Genomic DNA, 26,283 nt, shown 5'->3' with positions numbered 1-26,283 from the left:
GAGGACAGCGTTGGTGATACACATCCCTTCCCCCTCCCTCTACCCATCAGCCACAGAAGAAGGACTCTCCAGCTCTTGGATACAGCATTTTAATACCAGTGGGCCTTTAGGACAGGGAGGAGTTGGGAGCCAATCCCCATCTCTGTACTCCTAACCCAACTTCCACCATGCTGGAGGAGACACCAGGGTTCCAGCTGTGAGCCTGGTGCTTGCCTTCTGGTTCAAGCCCCATCCTGACGTCCTTGGAGACTTCTAGCTCAAGCTCTGGAGGAAATCCACCAGCAGGTGCTCAGGGAAGCCAAAGTCCATCTGCAGCAGCAGGAAGCCCTGGAGGGAGGGGCGGGAGGAGAGAGGGGCAGGCTGGGCTGACTCCCAGGCCACCAGGAGGGAGCCAAGCTGGTGAAGTCCCCTCTGCCTGTCTCCCCAACAGCCCCCAGTCACCCTGGGAATCCTGTCTGGGTCTCCCTCCCCAGGAACAGGGACTGGTGAGGGGTGCTTTGTACTCACATCTCGAGTGATAATCTCAGGATTGATGATGTCGAAGAGGCTCAGGCCTTTGCTGTTCATGAGGGCTGTAAACACTGCCTCAAGCCCTGGGGCAGGGGACAGAGCCCCAGTCAGCCCTTCTTGGGGAGCAAGGCTGGCCTGAGGCTCTGCCACCCTGGGCAGTGGGAGATGCTGAGACCCCTTTGGACCAATATTCTGTAAACATGTGTTTCACTTTGACTTAGAAGAGTGGGCAAGTGCTTCTGAGGAGGAGGAAGAGCAGAGTTTGCGTGGTGGCAGGGCTTGCCACTCTGCTGCCAAAAAAAAAATTCCCTCTATCCCGAATTTGAGCTCCCAACCCATTCACTATGGCCACATGACCTGCAGTTAGCTGAATCTACCTACCCTGCTAGGAAGGAAGCTTTCCCACACAGCTTCTCAAAGTGTTCTTTGCAAGCACAGAGTGGTCTCCTTGTAAGTAGTTGTAGGAACCATTTAATCTGCACCCCCTAGCTTTAGCTTCATGGTTCAGATAGGGGAAAATGAGGCCAAGAGATGCCAAGACACACCACTAGGATCATTCCAGTTTCCACGCCCTTCCTCTCCTACCTAAGCCATGTGGACAAGCAGATATTCAAAAGGAAGGCATAGTCAGCTCAGCACACTCTGTGGGGAACGGAGCAGAAAGCTCTCAGCAGAGCCTTGTCCAAATTATCCCCAGCACATGCGTGCTATGGTGTCTGAGAGTCTACCATTCGAGTCACCTCAGAGGGATAAATATTCTACCATTTCAAGGTCAAAAGGAAAATTGGGAGTCATCAAGTTCAACATTCTTGTTTTACAGAAAGGGAAACTGAGGTTCAGGACTGGGCTAGAACTAGGTCTCAGCCTCCCAGCCCAGGGCTCTTTCTACTATATCAGGTTGCTGTTCGGAGACCTGCATCCTGAAAGTGGGTTGAGCCATCCCACTGGGTGGCAGAGATAATATTCTGCAAGTAAACCAAGAACAGAGTTCTGTACATCTGGCCGAGTCACTGGCGTGCAATGACACCAGCAGGGAGAAGGAAGGGGGCCCAGACTGCTAAGTATCAATGACTGGGAAGAGGGGCACCTGGAGCTCTGCCTGGGAAGGGCCCACAAGGTGAAATGGGAAACTGTCAGGCTCGGCACCCGGTTTCCCCTCCAGCCCACACTTACGAGACATGACCTCAGGGATGCCCACAGTGGTGATCATTGACTGCAGGAAGCTCTGGACGGACTCGGAGCTGCTCTGCCAATCAGAGGCCCATAGTGAGTGCTCCGTGGAGCATGGAAATGACCCACAGGGCAGATGCTGCATGGCCTGGATGAGCATTCATCCACATGCCTATCCGTGAAAACAATACATCCAACCCACTCCCTCTTCCTGCCCCAGACGGTGCCCCTCCTCAGTGGTCTTTCCTTCGCCCTCGGGGGGCCCAGTATTGCTAGCCCATTCCACAGAGGGAAAATTGAGGTCCAGGGAGGGGCTGCTTGGCCAGTACTCTTCTGCCTAAACTCTAATCCATACCACCACGCTCTCATTTTTGCAAAACAAGGGCTCTCCCAAAAGACATGGCAAAGAGAAGAAGGGTCACAAGAGACACAGCATGGACCATCTGGTCCAGATTCTTTTGGTCCGGTTGCCTGATTTCCTTTAGGGCCCTCCACCTGCTTTCTTTAAGGCAGGAGGTCCCACAGGACTTATTTCCCCCAGTCTATCCAAGACCACCTACCTCAGTCAAGTTGGAAACAGTCTTTGGTGTAATCCTGAAATAAAAAAGAGATGAGAATTTGACCCACCATTGGGCCCCCTCCTGTAACATCTCCTGGGAAAGAAACTCTAAGAATAACAGCCAGTGCTTCTATCTCATAGCTCAGGCCCTTTGGGGCATCTCTTGAGATTTGCTATTCTCTTGAGATTTGCCAGGCCTTCACTCCGGCAGTGCTCTCCTCCTGCCAGGCCCTCCCTCCATTCCTCCTGGCGCCCCTTCTTCCCAAAGAAGATTCTATCTAGGTAGGGTCTTATCTCCCTGCAGTCAGGCCATATGCCCCAAGGGGAAGGGGCCACATTTCCCCACCAACACCCTGTGCTGTGCCTGACTCCAAGGGACCAGGGAGAGGTTTGCAGAGTCGACCAGCCCCTCTCTTCTCTGCAGCACATACTGGAAATCCAAGAGGCTTAAGAAGAGCTTTTTCTTAGAATAGGAGGCCTGGACGGTGGTCATGATATCCTGGGGAGAGAAACCAAATTTGCTGTGAGCCGGGGCTCTTCCTGAAGCAGAGAGCAACCTTCTAGCTCAGGGCCCTTGATTCTTTCCACTGAGGGACCGGAGAGGCATGGGTGACACGGGAACCAGGCTTAGCTACTGCTCTTCTGAAAACTGAGGAAAGTTCCCCAGCACCTGTGGCTTTGGGGTTAGGACCTGAGAAGTCACTTCCTTTTCCTTTTTGTTTTGTTTTGTTTGTTTTTGAGACACAGTCTCACTCTGTCGCCTAGGATGGAGGGCAGTGGCACGATCTCAACTCATTGCAACCTCCACATTCCAGGTTCAAGCGATTCTCCTGCCTCAGCCTCCCAAGTAGCTGGGATTACAGGTGTGTGCCACCATGCCTGGCTAATCTTTGTATTTTTAGTAGAGATGGGGTTTCACCATTTGGCCAGGCTGGTCTTGAGCTCCTGACCTCAAGTGATCCACCCACCTCGACCTCCCAAAGTGCTGGGATTACAGGCTTGAGCCACTGTGCCCGGCCCACGTGGGCACTTTCTCTCCCGGTTTCTGACTTATCCACATCACCAATAGTTTCTTCCTGTTTGGTGAGAAACAATCACAGTCCTGGGCTTTCCTGCATACCTCACTCCCTCCACCTCCCAAGTGAAACCATCGTTAAAGCGAGGTGAGGCTTCCTCCACTGGCGGTGCTACTCCAAATGTGGTTCCTTAACCGGCATCGTTCTCACCACGCAGAAGGGAACGTGTGGGAAAGGCAGGTTCTCAGGCCCCACTACAGACCCATCAAACCTGAAACCCTAGGGGTGGGTCCAGAAGTCTGTGCAGTAACACCCCGCCAAAGTCTGAGGCCCGTGACGCTAGATCACTTTAAATAGACGCTGGATTTTGAGTTATAAGTTGTATAAGCGCCTCTGCTGACCACCCATTTTTATTTCATAGCACTGGGCACAATTAGTAGTTATATAGTCTTTTGTTTGTCTAGTTATTGTCCCTTTCTTCCCATTCGACTGTAAGTTTCATGAGATCAGGAACCATATGGTCCTGGCCCACAGTAAAACCTCAACAGATTGTTGAAAATGAATGAGGCCGGGCGCGGTGGCTCATGCCTGTAATCCCAGCCCTTTGGGAGGCCGAGGTGGGCAGATCATGAGGTCAGGAGATCAAGACCATCCTGGTCAACATGGTGAAACCCTGTCTCTACCAAAAACACAAAAATTAGCTGGGTGTGGCGGCATGTGCCTGTAATCCCAGCTACTTGGGAGGCTGACACAGGAGAATCGCTGGAACCCAGGAGGTAGAGGTTGCCAGTGAGCCGAGTTCACGCCACTGCACTCCAGCCTGGTGACAGAGCTAGACTCCGTCTCAAAAAAAATAAATAAATAAATAAATGGAAAGAAAGAAAATGAATGAATGAATGAATGAATGAATGTGCTGGGGGTGCAGAAACTACTGGCTCAGGTCTGAATGTGATGTATAGCCTTGAACAAGTGTCCCATTGGTTCTAGACCTCTGGAGTGCCCTCTGCAGTGAAGCGGTGGGCACAGCTGAGGCTTGGAGGCTGTTCCTGCTTTCTGTCACTTTAGCCAGGGCTCAGTTTGATGCCTCTCCAATCCCATAGTCCTTCACCAGCACCAGCCATGTCATCTCTTCCCTCCCCTAATCCCAAAGCCTCTGTGGCTTTTAATTTCTCCTTCTGGTCTTTAAACCTCCATGAGATAGTCTCAATGTACCTCCTAGCCTTCACCTCAAAACAACCCTTGTCCCTGGCCACACTGGGATTCCCCTCCCCTGGCTCTATTTGTGTTTTTCCCGGGGCCACGGCACCTTGCCATGGCTTTCTCCCTGCCCCTGAGATCCAGTCAAAACTCCCTTCTGGAAGCACTCCCTTCAACTCCAACACACACACACGTCCTAGTGAACACAGATTTCTAAAAATCCTTTCTGTACACAGCCAGACTCAAAAGCCAAAGGAGAGGTCTTCAGGAGGCAGGAACAAGGGCAGACGCCTAGGAAAGTTGGGGGAGGGGGAATGAAGTGCTTTGCAATGAAACAGGACATTCCAGGAAGGGGAGGATGAGTTTGGGTGAGTAGGGGGCTAACAGGTATTTGTTATAGTGGTAAAGACTAATTTCAGTCAGGCCCGTGAACCTTCCCCTAGGACCATCTGCACACTTCTTATAAAATCCAGTAGGCTAGGCACGGTGGCTCACACCTGTAATCCCAGCACTTTGGGAGGCCAGGGGGGGTGGATCACGAGGTCAGGAGTTCGAGACCAGCCTGGCCAACATAGTGAGACCCCGTTTCTGCCAAAAATACAAAAATTTGCCAGGTGTGGTAGCACGTGCCTGTAGTCCCAACTACTTGGGAGGCTGAGGCAGGAGAATTGCTTAAACCTGGGAAGTGGAGGTTGCAGTGAGCGGAGCACTCCAGCCTGGGTGACAGAGTGAGACTGTCTCAAGAAAAAAAAAAAAATTCCAGTTTTAGCCAAAGAACCCGGCTAAGTCAATTTGGCAAGAACCCCCTATTCTCGATATGTGATCACCCTTGAAATCTGATCAGATTTCTCTACCTCCACCTCCCCCTAGATGTTGTCTGATCACCCTGTCTTCAGCTGGAATCCTGTTAGGTTGGTTTTAGCCAGAATCCCCCTTAGCTCTGATGTTTTCTCTTAGTAATTTTCCATCCCTGATCCCATCCTGCTCTGTGGTTATAAATTCTCACTTGCTCATGTTTGAAGTTGAGGCCAAGTTCTTCCACTACTGTAAGCCCTGCCGTAGTGGTTCCTATACCTGTCATGAGAGTCCCAAATGGTCTCTCTTACCATGCTTTAACATGAATAATTTTTTCTTTTTCGTTTCTTTTTTTTTTTTTTTTTGAGACGGATCCTTGCTCTGTTGCCCAGGCTGGAGTGCAGTGGCATGATCTTGGCTCACTGCAACCTCTGCCTCCCAGGTTCAAGCGATTCCTCTACCTCAGCCTCCCAAGTAGCTGGGACTAGAGGTGTGTACCACCACGCCCGGTTAATTTTTGTATTTTTAGTAGAGACGGGATTTCACCATATTGGCCAGACTGGTCTTGAACTCCCGACCATGTGATCCACCCACCTCGGCCTCCCAAAGTGCTGGGATTACAGGCGTGAGCCACCGTGCCCGGCCGAATAATTCTTTTTAACAAATGCTCAATGTTTCAGATTCTTAACAAAAAAAAAAGTAAATAAAATAATACGTATCCATCCACATGAGAAAGCCAAAAGGAATAAAACAGAAAAACAAAAAAGAAAATAATACAAAAATTAAAGAGATATTTAAAAGGCTAAAGAAACCGGGCACAGTGGCTCATGCCTGTAATCCCAACATTTTGGGAGGCCAAGGTGGGTGGATCACTTGAGCCCAGGGATTTGAGACCAGCTTGGGCAACGTGGCAAAACCCTGTCTCTACAAAAAAACAATACATGGAGGTACACATCTCTAGTCGGGAAGCTGAGGTGGGAGGATCACCTGAGCTAGGGAGATCAAGGCTAGAGTGAGTACTGCTGCACTCCAGCCTGGGCAGAAACAAACAAACAACAACAAAAAACAACGGCTAAATACAATGTGCTATCGTGGATCAGATCTTGGAAAAGAAAAAGGATATCAGTGGAAAAACTGGGGAGATTCAAATAAAGTTTAGAGTTTGGTTAACAGTCGTGCACCAATGTTGATGTCTCCGCTATGTCAATGTAGCGTGGTTATGTAGGATGTGAACAAAGGGGGTAGTGGGTGGGGGGTATATGGGAACACTCTGTATTTTGCAACTTTTATGCAAATCTAAAGTTACTCCAAAATAAAAAGTTTATTTAAAAATAATAAAGCACCAGAAGGAAATGCGCCCAGTAACCACATCGAAGGCCCCTGGAGAAGGGGGTTATGGTGACAGTGGTTTCCTTCTTTCTATTTTTCTATATTTTCCACAATGTGCTTGCATTGTTCTTGTCTTTAATTCTTAATGTATTAAGAAATATTGACCAGGCACAGTGGCTCATGCCTGTAATCCCAGCACTTTGGGAGGCTGAGGCAGGTCAATCACTGGAGGTCAGGAGTTTGAGACTGGCCTGGCCAACATGGTGAAACCCTGCCTCTACTAAAAATTAGCTGGGTGTGGTGACATGCGCCTGTAGTCCCAGCTAGCTACTGTGGAGGCTGAGGCATGAGAATCGCTTGAACCGGGAAGGTGGAGGTTGCAGTGAGCCGAGATTGCACCACTGCACTCCAGCCTGAGAGTCTGTCTCAAAAAAAAAAAAAAAAAAAAAAAAATTGAAGATATTCTAAGAGGCCTTAAAGATAATACTGATCCTTAATTCCTTATTTGCAATGATAAAATCAAACAGGATTTGAAAACTACAAGTTTTTTCTTAAGTTTGTTGGCAAAACCTGGCCATTGTCTAGGAAGCTATCTGTGGTATTGCTTCATATGAGGAGAAATGCCAATTGAGGCATTTGAGGAGAATTGATTGTGTGGTGCCACCCCACACCCAATTGTGGTGTTCTGTAATATATCCAGTGTCTATACACTATACTACTTTTACAAATTCACAGAAGTTCTGAATTTGGAAACCCATGTGGCCCTAATGGATGGAGGGTTGTGGACTTGGGTAACAAACACCATTGTCCACTGCTCAGCTTAAGAAGGAAAATATTGGCCGGGCGCCGTGGCTCACGCCTGTAATCCCAGCACTTTGGGAGGCCGAGGTGGGCAGATCACTTGAAACCAGGAGTTTCAGACCAGCTGGGCCCACATAGCGAAACCCTGTCTCTACTAAAAATACAAAAAATTATCCGGGCATGGTAGCACATGCCTGTAATCCCAGCTACCTGGGAGGCTGAGGCAGGAGAATCGCTGGAACCTGGGAGGCAGAGGTTGTAGTGAGCCGAGATTGTGCCACTTCACTCCAGCCTGGGCAACAGAGTGAGACTCTATCTCAAATAAATAAATAAATAAATAAATAAATAAATAATAAATAAAAATAAGAATGAAAGAAAATATGCTTGGCATGGTGGCTCATGCGTATAACCCCAGCAACTTAGGAGGCTGAGGCAGGAGAATCGCTTGAGGCCGGGAGTTTGAGAATAGCCTGGACAACATAACAAGACCCTGCCTCTAAGGAATTTTTTCTTTTTTTTTAATTAGCTGGGTGTGGTGGTGTTTGCCTGTGGTCCCAGCTGCTCAGGAGAGCTGAGGTGGGAGAGTCACTTGAGCCCAGGATTCGAGGGTGCAGTGAGCTATGATTGTGTCACTACACTCCAGCCTGAGTGACAGAATGAGACCCTGTCTCTAAAAAAATAAAAACAAGAAAAGAGAGAAAATATGACCTAAGCTGTGGAAGCCACGTGTGCACCCCTCATTACTTGCATGATGTGATTTTGATTGTTAAGGGGCCATGTGCAAGAGACAACCAGTGCCGGCAGAGGTGGTGAGAAGGATCTGGAGGCTTCAGAGGTCCCCAGGCCCCTGCCCATCTGTGAGTCAGGTTCCCCCACCACCACTCTCCCTGCACCCTCCTCACCTCTTCAAATGTGTAAGCTACAGAGTGTTGCTGGTCTGGGCGTGGAAAGAGGAATTTCACCATCACCGAAGAATTGACCACGACTCCCTTGTTTTGGCAGGAGATCTTGGGCATCTTGAGGCAGTGGACGGTGACTTGGGCCTGGCTGGGGAAGCCGCCGACAACCTGTGAAAGACAGGGGTCTCATGGCCAGGATGGGGGCCCGTCAGGGCAGCAGCAGTCCTTGCCCTCAGAAATGGGAAGGACAAAGCTGGCTTGGGGCCCCAGGGCTGGGGAAAAGGAGGCAGCCTGGGGTAGTACCCGGGCCCCAGGCCATGCAAATTAGGACTCTCGTCCTCTGTGGGCTTCAGTTTCTCATCTGTGTGCTAGTGAGGCTATTCCTACCCCGAACTCCTCTCTCAGGATGTGCTGAGGATGCCTTCACTTAGCCTTCCCAGCCTCACTTTCCTCATCTGTAAAATGGGGATAATCATAGATCCTACCTCATAGGGTTGTCCTGAGGATGAAATGAGATAATCTGTGGAAAGATCTTAGAACAGGACACGCTGCATGGTAACCCTCCGAGGGAAGCTGCTGTAGCAGCTGGGCTAGGGGTGGGGATAGAGCAGAGAGTGCAGGAGCTGTGGGCTGTATCTGCAGGAGCCCAGCATTTTCCAGGGCATCCCAGAACAGAAGGTAAGACTGCATCTGAGGAATATTTAAAGGAGAGACACACCAGGCTGTGACACAAGGGGATCTGACCTAGTCAGTGAGGTGGGAGAGGCCATCCCTGAGGAGGCAGGAGGAGGAGCAGATGGGATGGGGGAGTGCAAACCATTCTGGCAGAGGGGACAGTGGACAAGAGCCCTGTGGAAGGAGCCTGGCCAAGATAAGGAATGCGCAGGCAGGGGCTGGGGAGTGTGGCCTGAGGACCTTCAATTACAGCCTGTGGGACTGGGCTCAAGGAGACCACATGCCCCAAGAAACCACCGAACCACTGAATACACAAGAAAAGGTTTCATTAAATACATAGCTGAGCTCAAAAGAAAGAAAGGGGCGGCAGGGTGCAGGGGCTCACACCTGTAATCCCAGCACTTTGGGAGGCTGAGGCAGGAGGATCATTTGAGGTCTGGAGGTCAAGACCAGCCTGGCCAACATGGTGAAACCCCGTCTCTACTAAAAATACAAAAAAAATGAGCCAGGCATGGTGGTGTGCACCTGTAATCCCAGCTACTCGGGAGGCTGAGGCATGAGAATTGCTTGAACCCAGGAGGTGTAGGTTGCAGTGAGCTGAGATTGTGCCACTGCACTCCAGCCTGGGGAAAAAGAGCGAGACTCTGTCTCAAAAATAAATAAAATAAAATAAAATGAAAATCTCAGTCGGTAAGTAAACAAATAAGACACAGCTGTAAAAAGAATTAATGAACTAAAAAGATACTTGAAGAAATCATCCAGAATTTAGCGTAGAGATAAAAGAGATGGAAAACATGACAGAGCCTGTAAGAGACACGGAAAATGGAATGAGATGGCCCGGTGTGTGTCTCACGGAAATTTGAGGAGGTAGAAATGGAGAAAATAGGGATGGGGCAATCATGGAAAAGAAAGTGATGAAGAAATTTCCAGAGCTGATGGGCCAGGTGCTGTGGCTCACACCTGTAATTTCAGTGCTGAGACAGGAGAATCGCTTGAATCCAGGAGGTGAGGGTTGCAATGAGCTGAGATTGTGCCACTGCACTGCAGCCCGGGCTACAGAGCAAGACTCTATCTCAAAAAAAAAAAAAAAAAAAAAAAAAGAAAGAAAGAAAGAAAAGAAATTTCCAGAGCTGATGAACGACGTCGTCAACTCTTAAACTGAACAGTTACACTGGGTAGGATACAACTAGATGGAGAGGTAGACAAGATGAGAAAATGCAGGATCCTGGAGGCCATGGCAGAGCACTTAGCCTGTATCCTACACCAGCTTTAAGCAGGCAGGTGAATGATCAGTTTTATTTCTTGAAAAGATTTTTCTGGCTGCTGTGGGGAACAGATTGTAGGAGGGTATCAGGACACAGGGAGACCCACCGGGAGCTACAGATGGGTCCCCACTAGAGATAATGGTAGCCTGGCCTGGGGAGGAGGTAGAGACAGAGAGAACTGAAAAGACTAGAAATAGGACATCAAAGGAACAGGACTCAGACAAGAGGCTGAGGGAGAAGACCCAATCAGGGGCCTGCCCAATATTGTGAGTTGCATATGTGCAGGGAGACAGACATCACAGAGCCAGGGAAGGCTGGACGGTCTGAGTTCAGAAGGGAAGACGGGCCATCCTCTGTTAGAACAGGAGAAGGGCCACAGGAAGGCGCAGGTGTGGGTGAGTGGGTAGGACTGGGAGCGGAGACATGCGGGGGAAGTTCTGTTGGTGGCTGTGCTCAGCTCTTGGGAAGTAGGTTGTGTGAGGAGAGGGAAGTGGAAGGTAGACAGGAGGGGGCAGCTGGAGATTTGAGGAAGGCAGGGAAGGCCTGAAGAAGTCATTGCAGTGGGTGGGGGAGTGAGGTAACCAGAAAGCTGAGCGAGGCTTATTCAGAAAGCATGAGGTCCATTTGAGGTAGGAGATCATGGGTTCTTAGTGGAACCCTGCATTGAGGAGTGGGATTATGAACATCATTGCCACTGGGCATAGCAAGAAGAGGCTGCGACCCACAAGGAGCTTGCCTGAAGTCAGCTTGGGGATCAGGAGTAATCAAGTCACTTATTGCTGGGGCCCTCTGAGCCCGGAGTTGATCTTGAGGTTCCAGCCCCCTACAAGTCCCTATGCTTGGGTAATAGAGCAGAGAATGGAGCATTATCTTTGGGGGCAATAGAGCTGGGCTCAAACCCAGCCTTGCCATTCACTAAGTTTTCCTGTGTGTAAAATGGGGATGGTCTGACTGCCCCACTCATAGCATCAGTGTGAGCACTGAAGGAAGTCACACTCACTAAGCGCTTCGCTCCATGCCAAACACCCTACAAAGAGCTGTGTTCGCTGTTGTAATTGTTGTCATTGGTGTTGTCATTGGCTGTGTGGGGGCTCTTGAAGCCAGAGCAGGATTGGGGTACACGAGATAAACCCCACACAGGGGCAGGGGCAGTTACCTCCTGGAAGATTTCTTGGTTGGTGTTGAAGCCCCAGGTCTCCAGCACTGCCTGAAAAGAGATGGGGAAGTTGGCGGGTAGACGGTGTAAAGGCCACTCCTCAGAAGAAAACTTCGCAGGGACCAAGTGCAGTTTCAAGGACTGGACCCCTCCTCAGATGCAACTCCCAACCTCCCAGACAACATGTGAGATGCTCCGGGTGGGGTGTGGGGCAGGGAACCCCTGTCCCGGCTGGAGGCCTGAGTTCTGCTCCCCACTGTGTCCCACGCAGGCTGCGTGACCTTGCGCAGGTCTCTTCCCCTCTGTGGGTCTCAGTTTCCTCATGAGTTCAATGACAAGCATGCCCTGGAAACTACCTAAGCATTTCTAGTACAGTATAGGTGAAGAGTACAGGCTTTGGAGCCACCTCTTACAGGCTGTGTGATCTTCAGTAAGTCACTTACCTTCTCTGAGCTTTGTGGTTTTTTGTTTGCAAAACAGAGGTAACAGTACTCATCTCACAGGATGAGTACAACAAGACAAAGTGTAGCAAATATGACTGTGCAATAAATGTAAGACTAATATCATCTTATATTTAATGCACAGTTACTACCTGCCAAGTTATATCTACACCTAAATCTATTGATCACTCTGTCTATCTATCTGTCTGTCCGGCAACACATAGTTGACTCCAATAAATGCTGAACTTCATTAATTTTTTTGAGATGGAATCCTACTCTGTCACCCACACTGGAGTACAGTGGCGCCAATATAGCTCACTGCAGCCTCAACCTCCTGGGCTCAAGTGATCCTCCCACCTCAGCCTCCTGAGTAGTTGGGACTATAGGTATGCACCACCGTGCACAGCTGATTTTTAAATGTATTTTTATTTTTGTAGAGTCAGGGATCTCCCTATATTGCCCAGACTGGTCTCGAACTCCTGGCCTCCAGGGACCCTCCTGTCTCAGCCTCCCAAAGGTTTGGGATTACAGGCATGAGCCACTGCACCCAGACTGGACTTTACTGCCATTGCTCCAGCTTAGGTGGTCCCTAGTTCTTTTGCCCACCCCCGAGTTTCCGAGTTTCCTCCCTCCTCCCCATGCGTGTGCATACACACACATACCACATGCCGTCTGGATTGCCTAGCAGCCCCATCCACTCACCTTGAACTCGTCTCCCATCAGGCTGAGCGTGAGGCGGCCATCTTGGAAAGCTACCTTGGCCAGGGAGTGGAAGACTTGCTCGGAGAACCAGAAGTACAGCATGTGGGAGTCCCCCAGCAGTGCGGGCGAGAAGGTGGGGAGCGGGAGGTCCTCCGAGACATTCTTATAGATGAAATAACCCTGGAGGAAGCCAGGACGCTGGCTGGACCCCATGTGTCCCTGTTGGGCTCAGGTCCAGCTTCAGGGAGATGGGAGGAACCCAGAGTGGGACCTGGGTGTGCAGGGAGGGGTGTGGCACTTTTTCATGCTCTTTTTTCCCAAGTCTGTCTGTCTGGGTAGGTAGAGCCCTTCTAGAAGGCTGGTTCAGAGCATGGCACTTTGAGTCCAAGACTTGGGCTGAAACCCAGCTCTGCTCTGTACTGCAGAGGACAGGGCAGGGCCCTGACCTCACTCAGCGTCCATGTCCTTGTCTCCAATGAGCTAGGCTATGTAAATGTGGATGAGTGCCCAGCCATGTGAGCAATCTAATTATCTTTTTTCCCAATCTACTTCCAGGAGAATCTTGGAGTCCTCCTGGACTTAATCACCTGTCTGTCCTGAGTTCTATAGTCCAGAACAGTGGGTAGCAGATTTTTTCTATAAAGAACCAGATAGTAAATATTTTAGGCTTTGCAGCGTATGTGGTCTCCATTGCAATCATCTGCTCTGCCGCTGTAATGCAAAAGCAACCACGGGCAATACGCATGCCAGTGGGCATGGCTCCATTCCAATACAGTGGAGCCCCAGAGTGTAGAGTGCCCAGAGTGCAGATGGGGAAACTGAGGAAAGAGCTGCACCCAGTTTCCCCCAGTGGGGCTTTCACTCATTCAACAAATACTTCTGGAGTGCCCACTATGTCTCAAACACCGTGGGAAGTGAACCAGACAGATGTGGTTCCCGCCTTCACAGGGTTATATTCAATTGGTCAGGACAGCTGGTGACCATGGACCTCCAGCTCCCACCCCGCCCTAGCTGACCACCGGCCCTGCCCCTGCAGAGGGCAGTCCATTGACCATCAGCTCCTGGAGGCTAAAATCAGGAAAACAAGCTGCTGCCCAGTCCCCCGCCCCTCTAGATCATCCAGCCCACGGGTTGTGAACAGGCTTCAGGAGTGTCCATGAACCTCCAAAATGATCCTTCTGTTCAGTTTTCCGGGGAGAGGCTCTGTTACAAAGATGGCTGGGTGTGCCCTAAAATCTTCTCCCATCTCTCCCTCCATTCTGTACCACTTAATTTTTAGCTGGTCTCAATATTTAGCTGAAATAAATTCCTCAGCTTTCCTTGCAGCTAGGGTGGGGTCCTGCGATCAAGTTCAGGCCAATGGGCTGTGAGCAGAGTGGGTGTGGTGGTCAGGCCAGCCAGCCAGGACCCTGGGATGAGGCCGCACCTGGGGCTGGCTGAGAACCCAGTGGAAGGGGCCTGCGTGCCTGACACCCTGCAGCCTCCAGATCCCCCGGGACTGCACATGTTCAGACCGCAACAGAGGGAAATAAATGTCTATTGTGTTTAAGCAGCTATCATTTTGGATTTCTTTGTTACAGCAGTAGAACCTATATCCTAAGTAATAGAGGGTCCAAAGCTTTTGTCAGTACCCCCGGAGGGGCCACAATCCACTGCTGTAGAGGATGACAGAAGCCAAATAAGTCCTCTAGGAAGAAGCTGGTGCTTTGCTGGGATCCTTGTAGTGGGGAGCCCTGGTGCCTGCAGAGAGGGCTCGGGGGCACGTCGCTGTGGCCTGCCCGCCTCGCAGCATCAGGAATGCGGAGGAGCGCCCCAGGACTCTTGGCTGCCATAAGGTTGAAGCTGGGGGACGGGGTTGTCAGACCACAGGAAAGGACCAACTCCCCTGGGGAAGCTGGGCCCTGCCCCACCCTCCCACAACTCCTACCTTGTGATGGGACTCCAGGTAGGAGGCTGTAATGATGGGATCACCTGTCAGGGAAATGTCCACCCCGATGTCTCCATCTGAAAGGATACTGGCTGCAGGAGGAAAAGATCAAGGCAGGGCCTTAGGATGGGGGAACCGCCCTGAGTCACCGCTCCCCTGCATCCACACAGCTGCCCAAGCCTCCAGCCTCAGTGTTCCCCTCTGTAAAGTGGGACCTGGGTGTGCGGGGAGGGGTGTGGCACTTTTTCATGCTCTTTCTTCCCAAGTCTGTCTGTCTGGGTAGGTAGAGCCCTTCTAGAAGGCTGGTTCAGAGCATGGCACTTTGAGTCCAAGACTTGGGCTGAAACCCAGCTCTGCTCTGTACTGCAGAGGACAGGGCAGGGCCCTGACCTCACTCAGCGTCCGTGTCCTCATCTCCAATGAGCTAGGCTGTGTAAACGTGGATGAGTGTCCAGCCATGTGAGCAATCTAATTATCTTTTGTCCCAATCTACTTCCAGGAGAATCTTGGAGTCCTCCTGGACTTAATCACCTGTCTGTCCTGAGTTCTATAGTCCAGAACAGTGGGTAGCAGATTTTTTCTATAAAGAACCAGACAGTAAATATTTTAGGCTTTGCAGCGTATGTGGTCTCCATTGCAATCATCTGCTCTGCCGCTGTAATGCAAAAGCAACCACGGGCCATATGCATGCCAGTGGGCATGGCTCCATTCCAATACAATTGTATTCGCAAAAGTAGGCAGCCAGACACATTTGGCCCACTAGCTGGAGTTTCCAACCCCTGGTGCAGAACCAATGTGAGGGACAGAGCACAGATGGGAGCATAAGTCCCCCTCCCTTCCTCCTCCCTCAAACCTGCGTCAAGAGCCACGTCCCCATGAAACAGCCCCTCCGACCTCCCAGCCCCCTCTGAATTCTGTGGCTGCCTGGGTCAGTCCAGGGACTCCTACCTCACTTTCCCTTCCTGTTAGCTTTGCCCACCCGCATTCCCATTGATGGCACAGCTACCGGCATAGGGATCCCAGAGAGACAGGCAAGGTTCCAGTCTAGGTGTATGCACCCATAGGAGTAGAGGGGAGGGGAGGGGAGGGGAGGGGAGGAAGGGATTGGCCACTCAAGGAGACAGAACTGTGCTCAGCCCTTCCTGCACTGCTCATCTGTGCCTTGGCAGGAGCCTAGGATGCCTGCCACAGGCCTGGGGCTGCCTGGAGCCTCCCCACCTGATACCCCACAGTGGCCCAGAGGACCCCCTCACCTGGAGTTCCACTGTTCCCTCACTGCCTCTGTTTACTGAGCACCTACTGTGTGCCAGGGTATAAGGAGCAGGCCAGCCATCTCCCTCTCCACAGGTGAGGTGCACAGTGGGAGGCCTTACAGCACAGCACAATAGCTGGGAGTGGGGGCTTAAGAGTTGTTGGAGGGCCAAGGTTCAAATTCTGCTTCCACTTCCTAGTGGGGGGAAGGGGGTCCTCTCATCTCCAGAAATTTCTATGTCCTCCTCAGTGGAATGGGCGTTAGCGGTACCTCCCTCGCTGGGTGGTTGTGAGGATTTCATAGCTAATGTAAATGTTTGGTATGCAGTAGTCCTGGGCATGACGGAGCGTCTACTGTGTGCAGGGTACCATTCAGGGCATTGATCAGCAAATGATGGCTATAACTCTTATTATGATTGGCACAGGACAGTGCTTCTCACTTCTCAGACCACCTTCTTCTCTTGTCTGGCGTCCCTCTCCATGACCAGGGGCGTCCCCACGGGACAGAGGATGAAACTGGGTCCTGAGTAGTTTCTTCTACACTGCACAGCCTAGTGGGAGGGCTCCCTTAACCCGAGGCCTGATGGGAGGGGAGGGAAGGGTCCCAAAAGGGCGGGGAGTTCCTAATCTCCACACTGCTTTCTTCCTCCTTATCTTTCATCAGATGTTTTCTCTACTTGAAATGTTGGTGACTGCAAGGTTCAGGGTGTTGGTGATGATAATAGCAGTCATAATAATAAGGGTTCAGAATGAGCCAGGTATGAGGTACAAGGCACTATCTTATTTTACATACAGTTTTTTCCCATGCAATTCTCACAGCCACCTTGTGGGGTAGATGCTATTATCGCCCCATTTTTATCAATGAAGAGACTGAGATTCAGAGAGATTAAGTGACTTGCCCAATGTCACACAGCTTGTGAGGCTGCAGCCCAAAGGGGCAGAGATTTGCCAAAGCCTGCCCGTAACTAATCATCAAGTGTCAGAGCCAGACAGAGCCCATGGGACCTAGACAGGAGGAGTGATGGTCCCAAGGCCATGTAGTGCAGCAGATGGCTTTCTGGCTCCCACCACTGTCTTCTGAGGCATGCAGACAGAAACACACTCACCAGCCCTTGTCTGGACAAAATCGGCCATGATGTTGGAGATGATGTTGATCTCTTTGCAGATCTGGGGCAGACAGAGCAGGTGCTTTCCAGGGAGGAAAGGAGGCCAGAGGAGGGGCAAGGCAGTGCCTCCTTCCAGCTGCGTGTTGGTGGCAGTGCTGGGAACTGGCACAGGGGACTGGCCACATGGGGAAGGTGGGAGTGGCACCTTCTCAGGGAAGGGCAGGGAGGAAAGGGCTCCAGCCTCCCAGGCGTGGCCCTGGACCACAGGGAGTCAGCTAGCCCCACTCACCTGTCCCTTCAGGACCAGCTTCAGGGTGAAGGAGATGAAGTTTGTGAACAGCTGCTTGATCCACCCGGGCCTGAGGGCAGCAAGCACCACAATAAGCCCCTGACCAGTCCTGTGCATCCATGGAGCACCTACTGTGTACCAGGCACCATTCAGGGCTCTGCTGGCCCTGACTCGTGTAGCTCAGGAAGTAAGAATTATCACCCCCATTTTGCAGCTGAGAACACAGAGCCTCAGACCCAAGAATTAACTGTGGCACCATCCCAGAATTCCTCGGGAGGGGCCCAGCTCCTGTGACGCTCACACCTGTCACATACACGAGAACGTGTCTGGAGTCCAGATTCACACATGTGTCCATCTGCTCCAGAGGCAGAAAATGGCCTGAATAGAGGGTTCCTCTCCAGACCCTACCTACCAGTTCCCTTCTGCCTTCCAGGTTTGGCATTGGTTACATGACTAGGGTGTCTCCAAACCTCGTTATCTTCCTCTGTGCAATGGGGTTACCCACAGATCCTTGACAGAGGGTGTTGGCCAAGACAAAAAGCCCCACCCTGGGAAGCAGGAGAGTAAAATGTCTAGGAACTCAGCTTCTGGGGTCAGAGAATGCTGGGTTCAAATCCTACTCCCATCACTCAGTGGCGAGCTGTGTGTCCTCAGCAAGTTACTTAGCTTGGCTGGAGTTTTATCTGTGAGTTAGTGTGGTCCTTGGGATGCAGGATGCACTCTGTAGATACGAGCTTTCCCTTTCTAACCTCTCTGTGACTCAGTTTACCCATATGTAAAAAGGGAATGATAACCGAATCTCTATCCTAGGGTTGGTTTTGAGGACAAAATCAATTAATTCATGAAAAGGGCTTGGAATAGTGCTTTGCACACAGCAAGTTCTTAGTAGCTGTTAGTTACTAGCTGTTGGTTATTGTTTTTTCCAGCCTTTGAGGGTGTATTGATGGGAAGGAGTAGGAAGTGACCCCACTGAAGGTATTACTACCCCCAGGTTTGGCCACCTACAAGCGTGCCCTGTGTGGGGTTGAGCCTGGAGGGGGCCGTGGACATGCTCACAGGATGGGCACGAGCAGGAATGGGGGCCACAGGGCGGTGTACTTACTCTCGCTCCCCTTGGAGATGCAGGAGCAGCTTATGGAAAGACAGGTAGCAGTCAGGGGCATCAGTCCTCACTCTACCAGAGTCACAGGCTGCAGGGAGACCCGACACGACCTCAGGGCAGCCTCCACTATTGGATGGTATCCACATGCTGCCCAGGCCAGCCAAGAGCTTGGCCAGCTCTTGGCTCCCCAGCCCTGCAAACTTCCCAGGCCAGGCTTCCTTTGGTGGCCCCAGAACCCTCCACCTGCATAACCGCCCGCTCTGCTGAGGACAAGCCCTGGAGTCCGGCTCCCACTTCCCCAGGGGATGCTATACACATACTCAGTTGTGTGTTGATCTGGAGGTCAATGGCAGAGTCGATCTCGAAGTCAATGGACTGATCAATGCCCAGCCTGGAAAGAGCCAAGGACCCAGGACTCTCATTCAGCTCTCCAGCCCAGAGAGGGCCAGGGCATAAGGCATCAGCTTACAGGAATGCTTACCCCCAGGCAGTGGTGTAGCCATACTTCAGGGTCCCCTTGAAGACCACAGACACGTTCTGAATGGAGACATCAATGGACTTGGCTTCCACCAGCTCCACCCGGCTGCTGGCGATGGACAAGTGGCTGATTTGGATGCTGGGAAGGAACGGTAGTGAGGAAGGATGTTGGGGGTCATCCAGGGAGCCCAAGGAGCGAGCCTCCAATTTTGCCTTGGTGAGGGTGGAAGATAGAATTATGGCCCCCAAACTGTCCGCCTCCTAATCCACAGAACCTGCAAATATGTTACCCAACATGTCAAACCCTGGGTACTGCACTCAACTCATGTTACCCATATGCAAATATGGTCAAGTTAAGGACCTTGGGGGTAGGTGTGGAGATGATCCTAGATTTTCTGGGTTGTCCCAATGTAATCACAGGCTGCTGAAAAGTGGAAGAGGAGGCAGAAGAGGAGAGGTGGGGGAGGGGTGACCAGGGAAGAATGCCCAGAGAGAGTCAACCCTGTTGGGCTGAAGATGGAGGGAACCATGCTCACGGGGAAATTTATATATAGAAATGCCTGTCTTTAGAAAAGAGAAAGATCTCAAGTCAATAATCAAACTTTCCACCTTAAGGAACTTGAAAAATAAGGGGACACTAAGCCCAAAGCTAGCAGAAGGAAGGAAGTAATCAGGATCTTAGTGCCTACGAACGAAATAATAGAAGAACAACAACAATCAGTGAAAACAATTGTTGGTTTTTCCCAAAGATCAACAAAATCAATAAACCTTTAGCTAGACTGGCAAGAAAAAAAAAGAAGACTGAAATTACTAAAAATAGAAATAAAAGCAAGGCTATAATTACCAATCTTACAGAAATAAAAGGAATTATAAGAGAATACTATGAACAATTGTATGCCAACAAATGAGATAAATTAGATGAAATGAAATAGACAAATTCTTAGAAATGTAAATGGTATGTGAGGAAGGGTGAAAATTGATTCGGAAGAGTATGGATACACCAGCAGAAGTCAAGTTAGATCAAAAATAGATTGGCAGGCCAGCGTGGTGGCTCACGCCTGTAATCCTATCACTTTGGGAGGCTGAGGAGGGCAGATCACCTGAGGTCAGGAGTTCATGACCAGCCTGGCCAACATGGTGAAATCTCGTCACCACAAAAATAAAAAAAATTAAACAGGCATGATGACGGGTGTCTGTAGTCCCAGCTACCCAGGAGGCTGAGGCAGGAGAATAGCTTGAATCCAGGAGGCAGAGGTTGCAGTGAGCTGAGATCGCGCCATTACACTCCAGCCTAGACGACAGAGTCTTACTCTGTCGCCAAAAAAAAACAAAAAAATAGACAAAACGTTGCATGTCTACATCAAAACATCTCATGTACCCCATAAATATATACGCCTACTATGTACTCACAAAAATTAAAAATATTTTTTTTAAAATAGATTGGCAAAGACTTACAGTATAGGAAACAACCAGATTGCTCCAAATTCTTCTTCTTTTTTTTTTTTAGTTTGTTCTTTTTTTTGTTTTGTTTTTTGAGACAGGGTGGCTCTCTGTTGCCCAGGCCAGAGTGCAGTTGTGTAATCACAGCTCACTGCAGCCTCGAATTCCAATGAGCCTCCTGCCTCAGCCTCTGGAATAGCTGGGACCACAGGCAGGCACCAACAGTGCCTGGCCAATTTTCGTATTTTTGGTGCAGATGGGGGTCTCACTATGTTGAACAGACTCCACATTCTTCTAAATGCTCTAATGTAGAATTAGACCGTACTACAATCTCCAATCCTCTTTCAGTTCTACAGAAATTTAAACCTCATACCAAATTTTTTTTTTTTTTTTTTTTTTTTTTTTTTTTTTTTTTTTTTTTGAGACTGAGTCTGACTCTGTTGCTCAGGCTGGAGTGCAGTGGCATGATCTTGGCTCACTGCAGTCTCTGCCTCCTGGGTTCAAGTGATTCTCCTACCTCAGCCTCCCTAGAAGCTGAAATTACAGGCTCCCACCACCACGCCCAGCTAATGTTTGTACTTTTAGTAGAGACGGGGTTTCACCATGTTGCCAGGCTGATCTTGAACTCTTGACCTCAGGTGATTGCCCCACCTCAGCCTCCCAAAGCGCTGGGGTTACAGGTGTGAGCCACCATGCCCAGCCTTTTTTTTTTTTTTTTTGAGACAGAGTTTTGCTCTTGTCGCCCAGGCTGGAGTGTAATGGGCAATCTCAGCTCACTGCAGTCTCCACCTCCTGGGTTCAGTGATTCTCCTGCCTCAGCCTCCTGAGTAGCTAGGATTACAAGCATGCACCACCACGCCAGCTAATTTTATATTTTTAGTAGATAGGGTTTCACCATGTTGGCCAGGCTGGCCTTGAACTCCTGACCTCAGGTGATCTGCCCGCCTTGGCCTCCCAAAGTGCTGGGATTACAGGTGTGAGCCACTGTGCCAGGGGTGGAGTCTCTTCTGGTAATAGCTGCATAAGCTCCTAACACACTAACCTCCTTTGATGACTAAATTCTTGACCTCTGCACAGAATACAATAAATACTACCTGAGGCATTAGAGAGTAAGTGAAAATAGTCAGACTAGGCCAGGCGCAGTGGCTCATGCCTGTAATCCCAGCACTTTGGGAGGCCGAGGCAGGTGGATCATCTGAGGTCAGGAATTCGAGACCAGCCTGGCCAGCATGGTGAAATCCCATCTGTACTAAAAATGAAAAAAAAAAAAAAAAATTAGTGGGGCATGGTGGCATATGCCTGTGGTCCCAGCTGCTCAGGAGGTTGAGACAGGAGAATCGCTTGAACCCAGGAGGCGGAGGTTGCAGTGAGTCATGATCGTGCCACTGCACTCCAGCCTGGGCAACAAGTGCAAAACTCTGTCTTAAAAACAAACAAACAAAAAACCCACAAACAACCCACAAACAAACAAACAGAAAAATCCAGCTGGACTGCAGGGGAGATGCCGGGTGGAGGAAGAGAACAGCACAAGGTGCGTTTCCCCATTTTCACAGATTCTAGCATGAAGGTGGGCTCCAGCTTGCACTGTGAGAAAAGACAGTGGGAAAAGGCCCTTTCAAGGTCTTGAACTCTGGTAGATCATAGTTTTTCTGGCCTAGAGAACCAGAGGACAGGTTTGGGACCATCACAGCTGCTGGAAAGCAGGGGGGAATACCATAAATGAGAAAGTCAGAGCAGGGAGCCCCCCTCGTCCGAAATAAAAGGAGATGGAGGGAAGCCAAGGAATGGGGGAAGCCTCTAGAAGCTGGAGAAGGCGAGGGAATTAATTCTTCCCTATAGCCCCCAGAAGGAATCTGGTTCTGCTGACATCTTGATCTTGGCTCAGGGAGCGCCATGGTGGACTTCTAGCCTTTTTAACTGTAAAATGATAAACTTGTGTCATTTTAAGCCACTAAACTTGGAGTGATTTTTTACGGCAGAAAATAGGAAACTGATACAGAGGGCTTCCCAGAGGAGGTGACACCGGATGGAGGGTGGGAGTTTGGAAGATAGTAGGAGGCTCGGCTTGGAGGAGGCCTCAGCCAGGCCCCAGGGGCAGAGGTGGAGCTGCACAGTGGGAGAAGTGTTGGACCTGGGGTCTTAATGTAGGTCCAGCAGAGGATCTGTGCCACCGGGGACTTGGTCAGAGGTGGGGCTCATGAAGGCCCTTAGGAAGCAAGCATCAGAGAGGAGAGACTGCAGGCAGGGAGGCCAGTGGGCCACATTCACTTTCAAACCCCTCTACCCTTGCTGAACTCTCCCCAGGGCCCGGCTTGAGCACATGGAATATGACACAATAGAAGCGGCCATCACGTTCCGAACACATGCTGTGTGGCAGGTACTGTGCTGAGAGTTTACACACATTTCCTCATTTAATCCTCACAGCTACCCACGAGGTGGTCACTATTGCTGTACCCAGTGAACTGAGACAGAAATGACTCAGACAGCTTATGTGGCTTCAGAAAACCTCAGCAGAAGGGAATTTGATCCTGGGTCCATCCCACTCCAAATCCCATATTATAAGCCACTATGACACACTGCGCCTAGCAAGGAGAATCTACGTATATCTGGCTTTTCCCGTCTGTTCTGTTCTATCTTATTCTATTCCCTTTAGAGAGAATAGTGTGGAGAATTCTCATTTTAGCCATGATCCAGCTTCATCTAATGTTAATCATGGCCAATCATATTTATGGCCAATCATATTTTTTTCTACCCCACCCATATATATTTGGGATAACAGTTATATATTAATGACTGTGACATCTAGTCTATGGCAGTCTGGTCTTACTGAATTATTGCTAATTTATTAAGGGTGCTATCTCTTTAACTTCTCAAGACGCTTTTGCCGTGTCTGACCTCTTGCAACATAGGCATAGGGTAGCATTATCCTCTTTTATTTCTTAGCAACAGAGTCTTGCTCTCTCACCCAGGCTGGAATGCAGTGATGCAATCATAGCTCACCGCAGCCTTGACCTCCCAGGCTCAAGTGATCCTCCTACCTTGGCCTCCTGAGTAGCTGGGACTGCAGGCACGCACCATCACACCCAGCTAATTTTTAAATTTTTCATAGAGACAGGCGGTCTTGAACCCTGGTTGAAGTAATCCTTCTGCCTCGGCCTCCCAAAGTGCTGGGATCACAGGCGTGAACCACTGGACCTTGCCCATTATTCTCCTTTTCAGAAGCCTAAACTGAAGCCCAAGGTCGCACAGAGGGCGTGGCTGCGCGAGACCTGGGACGCCCCACAGCACCCCCTAGCGGCAGTAGTTTTCCTGCAAAAGGCGAAGCGGCATCCCTGCACCGCCGGCGCCCCCTGGTGGCTCAGAAACATTTAGCAAGACTCCAGGCCCAATGTGCGCGGGTAGCAGAGACCACCACTGGGGAGCATGTTTAGCAGGGCTGGGGAGGAGAAGGAGATTGGCTTTAAGACAAAGACAAGGTCCCTGAACAATGTCTGCCCCACCCTTGGGGCCTCAGACCGACACACAGACGGGGACCCAGGCTCCAGGGCAGCCTGAGGTGCCAGGAAGGTGGCTGAGTTCCTGAGACTGAGCTGAGTTTGCACATGAGCTCCGCCAGGCTGCGAAACCTCTATCAGCTCCTATTTCCGTATTTGTTAAGCAGGGCCATCCGGGCGATGGCATTATCCTTTTTTACAGAAGAGGCTAAATAAAATATATGATAAAGATTAAGATAGGCCGGGCGCCGTGGCTCACGCCTGCAATCCCAGGACTTTGGAAAGCCGAGGCGGGCGGATCACTTGAGGTCAGGAGTTCATAATCAGGTCGACATGGTGACACCCCGTCCCTACTAAAAATACAAAAATTAGCCGGGCGTGGTGGCGGGCGCCTGTAATCCCAACTACTAGGGAGGCTGAGGCAGGAGAATATCTTGAACCCGGGAGGTGGAGGTTGCAGTGAGCTGAGATCGTGCTACTGCACTCCATCCTGGGTGACAGAGAGAGACTCCATCTCAATCAATCAATCAATCAATCAATCAAGATTAAGATAGATAAAGAGCTGGGCAGGGCCACCCGGGCGATGGCATTATCCTCTTTTACAGAAGAGGCTAAATAAAATATATGATAAAGATTAAGATAGGCCAGGCACCATGGCTCACGCCTGTAATCCCAGCACTTCTGGAGACTGAGGTGGGTGGATCACTTGAGGTCAGGAGTTGGAGACCAGTCTGGCCAACATGGTGAAACCCCATCTCTACTAAAAATACAAAAATTACCCGGATGTGGTGGCGTGTGCCTGTAATTCCAGCTACTCTGGAGGCTGAGGCATGAAAATTGCTTGAACCCGGAGACGGAGGTTGCAACGGGCTAAGACTGTGCCACTGCACTCCAGCCTAAGTGACAGAGGGAGACTCTGTCTCAAAAAATGAAAAAAAAAGAAAGAACAAATGTATGATAAGGGTGACGATAAAATTAGATATTGTTTGTAAAAGCACCTGGCCCACAACCAACCCTTGGCTGTTAACCATCATCCCAAATAAAGTCAAGATACTCATTTTAGGCCTGGGGGGAGGAATTGGTTGAGGCCAAGAGTTCAAGACCAACCTGGCCACCATTGCAAGACCTCTGTCTCTAAGAAAACAACATTTATAATTTTTTTCTAAAAAATACCTATTTTGCTGAGATCTCTCTACCCTACCCTCGTATTCACCCCCAAATAAGACCTCCATCGTCCCAGGGCAGTGGGAAAGGACCCTGTGAAGCCTGATTCTTAGAGGGGCTGTTAGAGAGGTTGATACACTCCAATAAATCCCCCAGGTCACCAGGGGATGGAGCGTGGGGGTAGGGGAGGTGTCAGGCTCTGGTTCCAGATCAAGGGAAATGACCTGAGTTCCCCCCACCCTCCCCTCGCCCACTGACCTTCCTCCCTGTGGGCTGGGGGAAAGCCCCAGGCTGTTCCTCCCTCCTCCCTACCCCCAGCCTGGTCACACTCGAGGCCCAACTCACTTGTGCAACCCATACTTGACTTGGCCAAGGAGCATCATGGCTTTCTCGCCTGTGATATTTGGGTAGTTGGCTCGCTGGAAGGCAGACTGGATCACCTTGGCAGTCTCTTGGTTCACTAGAGGGGAGGGCAGTGGCTGAGGGGCTGCAGGCCCGTGCCAAACCCCCTGCTCCCACCCCCAAGCGGCCTTGGCCATGACTCAGCCTCTCTGGGATGAGGCTCCCCAGCAGGGCTTAAAGCTGAGGGGTTGGACTGGGCCTCCCTCTCAGTTTAAGGTTGATGGCAATTCCAGGGGACACAGAGAGCTCTGACCCTGACCCCAGCTAGAGATCCTGATCATACCCTAGTCTCTGGATGCTGACACATGGGAACCCCATGATCCTAGTCAAATGGCAGCCCTGAGCCCAGCCACACACTAACCTTAGCCTCACCCAGACGATGCTGTGACACTCTCTGTAGTCCTGGGGGTCTATAATCCTGGCTCTTGAACTTGGCGATATTCTAGTTTAGAAATTGTATCATTTAGCCTCCCTATACCCTTATTGTATTGAGCAAGAGGTTGAGGCCTAGAGAGGGCAGGGGAGCTGGCCAAAGTCACACAACAATCAGTGACAGAGCCTCTGTCACCTGAGCTCATGGCAACCCCTGACTCTGGCCATAGAGTGACTCCCAACACCAAATATACACCAACCTCCTAATCTTTACCGCCTGACTCAACTCCCTAACCTGGCTCAGATCTGAACCTTAACTCGAACCCCAGTGATTCTGGGTCTCAGACAAACAGAAATCCCTACACCTGGCTATTTGCAACCGAGCTAGGACCTTCTCACCAAAGAACTTGACCTTGAAGGTGAGGTCAGGAGAGGGTGAGGACAGCTCCACTCAGCCCATTCCCTCCCAGGGCACTCCTCTCTCTGGGCTAGTGTGGCAGCCAGCTTCAGAGCTGGCTTCAGACCAGGGAGGCTCCTGGCATAGTGGGTGTCCGTGAAAAGACCCCTGGCAGGGCAGACAGATGCACTGATACTTACACACCAGGAGGGCAGGCTTGGTGATGCGGCACACAATGCCTGCCTTGTGTGAGGTACCTTTGGAGCAGGCGTGGACATTGCCCAGCAGGGCCAGGGTAAGGACGGTGGCAGCCAGCATGGTTATCAGGCAGTTGTGCATGAGTGACCC

At 50.5% G+C, this 26,283-nt stretch overlaps 1 protein-coding gene and 1 long non-coding RNA gene across 2 annotated transcripts in view; one reads left to right on the top strand and one right to left on the bottom strand.

The window, feature by feature from the left end:
* LOC135968895 (uncharacterized) overlaps positions 1 to 26,283 on the top strand; it is a 34,170-nt gene that overhangs the window by 6,475 nt on the left and 1,412 nt on the right. Inside the window, exon 2 of the long non-coding RNA XR_012428865.1 lies at positions 22,411 to 22,483. This is a non-coding gene — a long non-coding RNA (uncharacterized lncRNA). The remainder of the gene's footprint in view (positions 1 to 22,410; positions 22,484 to 26,283) is intronic.
* Positions 76 to 26,283, bottom strand: CETP (cholesteryl ester transfer protein). Its single transcript, XM_005592006.5, has 16 exons — positions 26,136 to 26,283; positions 25,110 to 25,224; positions 18,671 to 18,805; positions 18,510 to 18,580; positions 18,190 to 18,277; positions 17,088 to 17,157; positions 16,799 to 16,859; positions 14,442 to 14,533; positions 12,515 to 12,694; positions 11,373 to 11,423; positions 8,280 to 8,444; positions 2,671 to 2,738; positions 2,241 to 2,274; positions 1,684 to 1,756; positions 508 to 593; positions 76 to 327 (listed from the first exon to the last, which is right to left on the bottom strand). Exons 1-16 carry the CDS (start codon positions 26,272 to 26,274, stop codon positions 253 to 255), a joined length of 1,503 nt encoding a protein of 500 aa, XP_005592063.3. The 5' UTR covers positions 26,275 to 26,283; the 3' UTR covers positions 76 to 252.

Source organism: Macaca fascicularis, chromosome 20 (genome assembly GCF_037993035.2).
Source record: "Macaca fascicularis isolate 582-1 chromosome 20, T2T-MFA8v1.1".
Classification (NCBI taxonomy): Eukaryota; Metazoa; Chordata; class Mammalia; order Primates; family Cercopithecidae; genus Macaca; species Macaca fascicularis.
The sequence above is the reverse complement of the archived record's forward strand: the minus strand, read 5'-3'. Positions and strand labels throughout refer to the sequence as shown.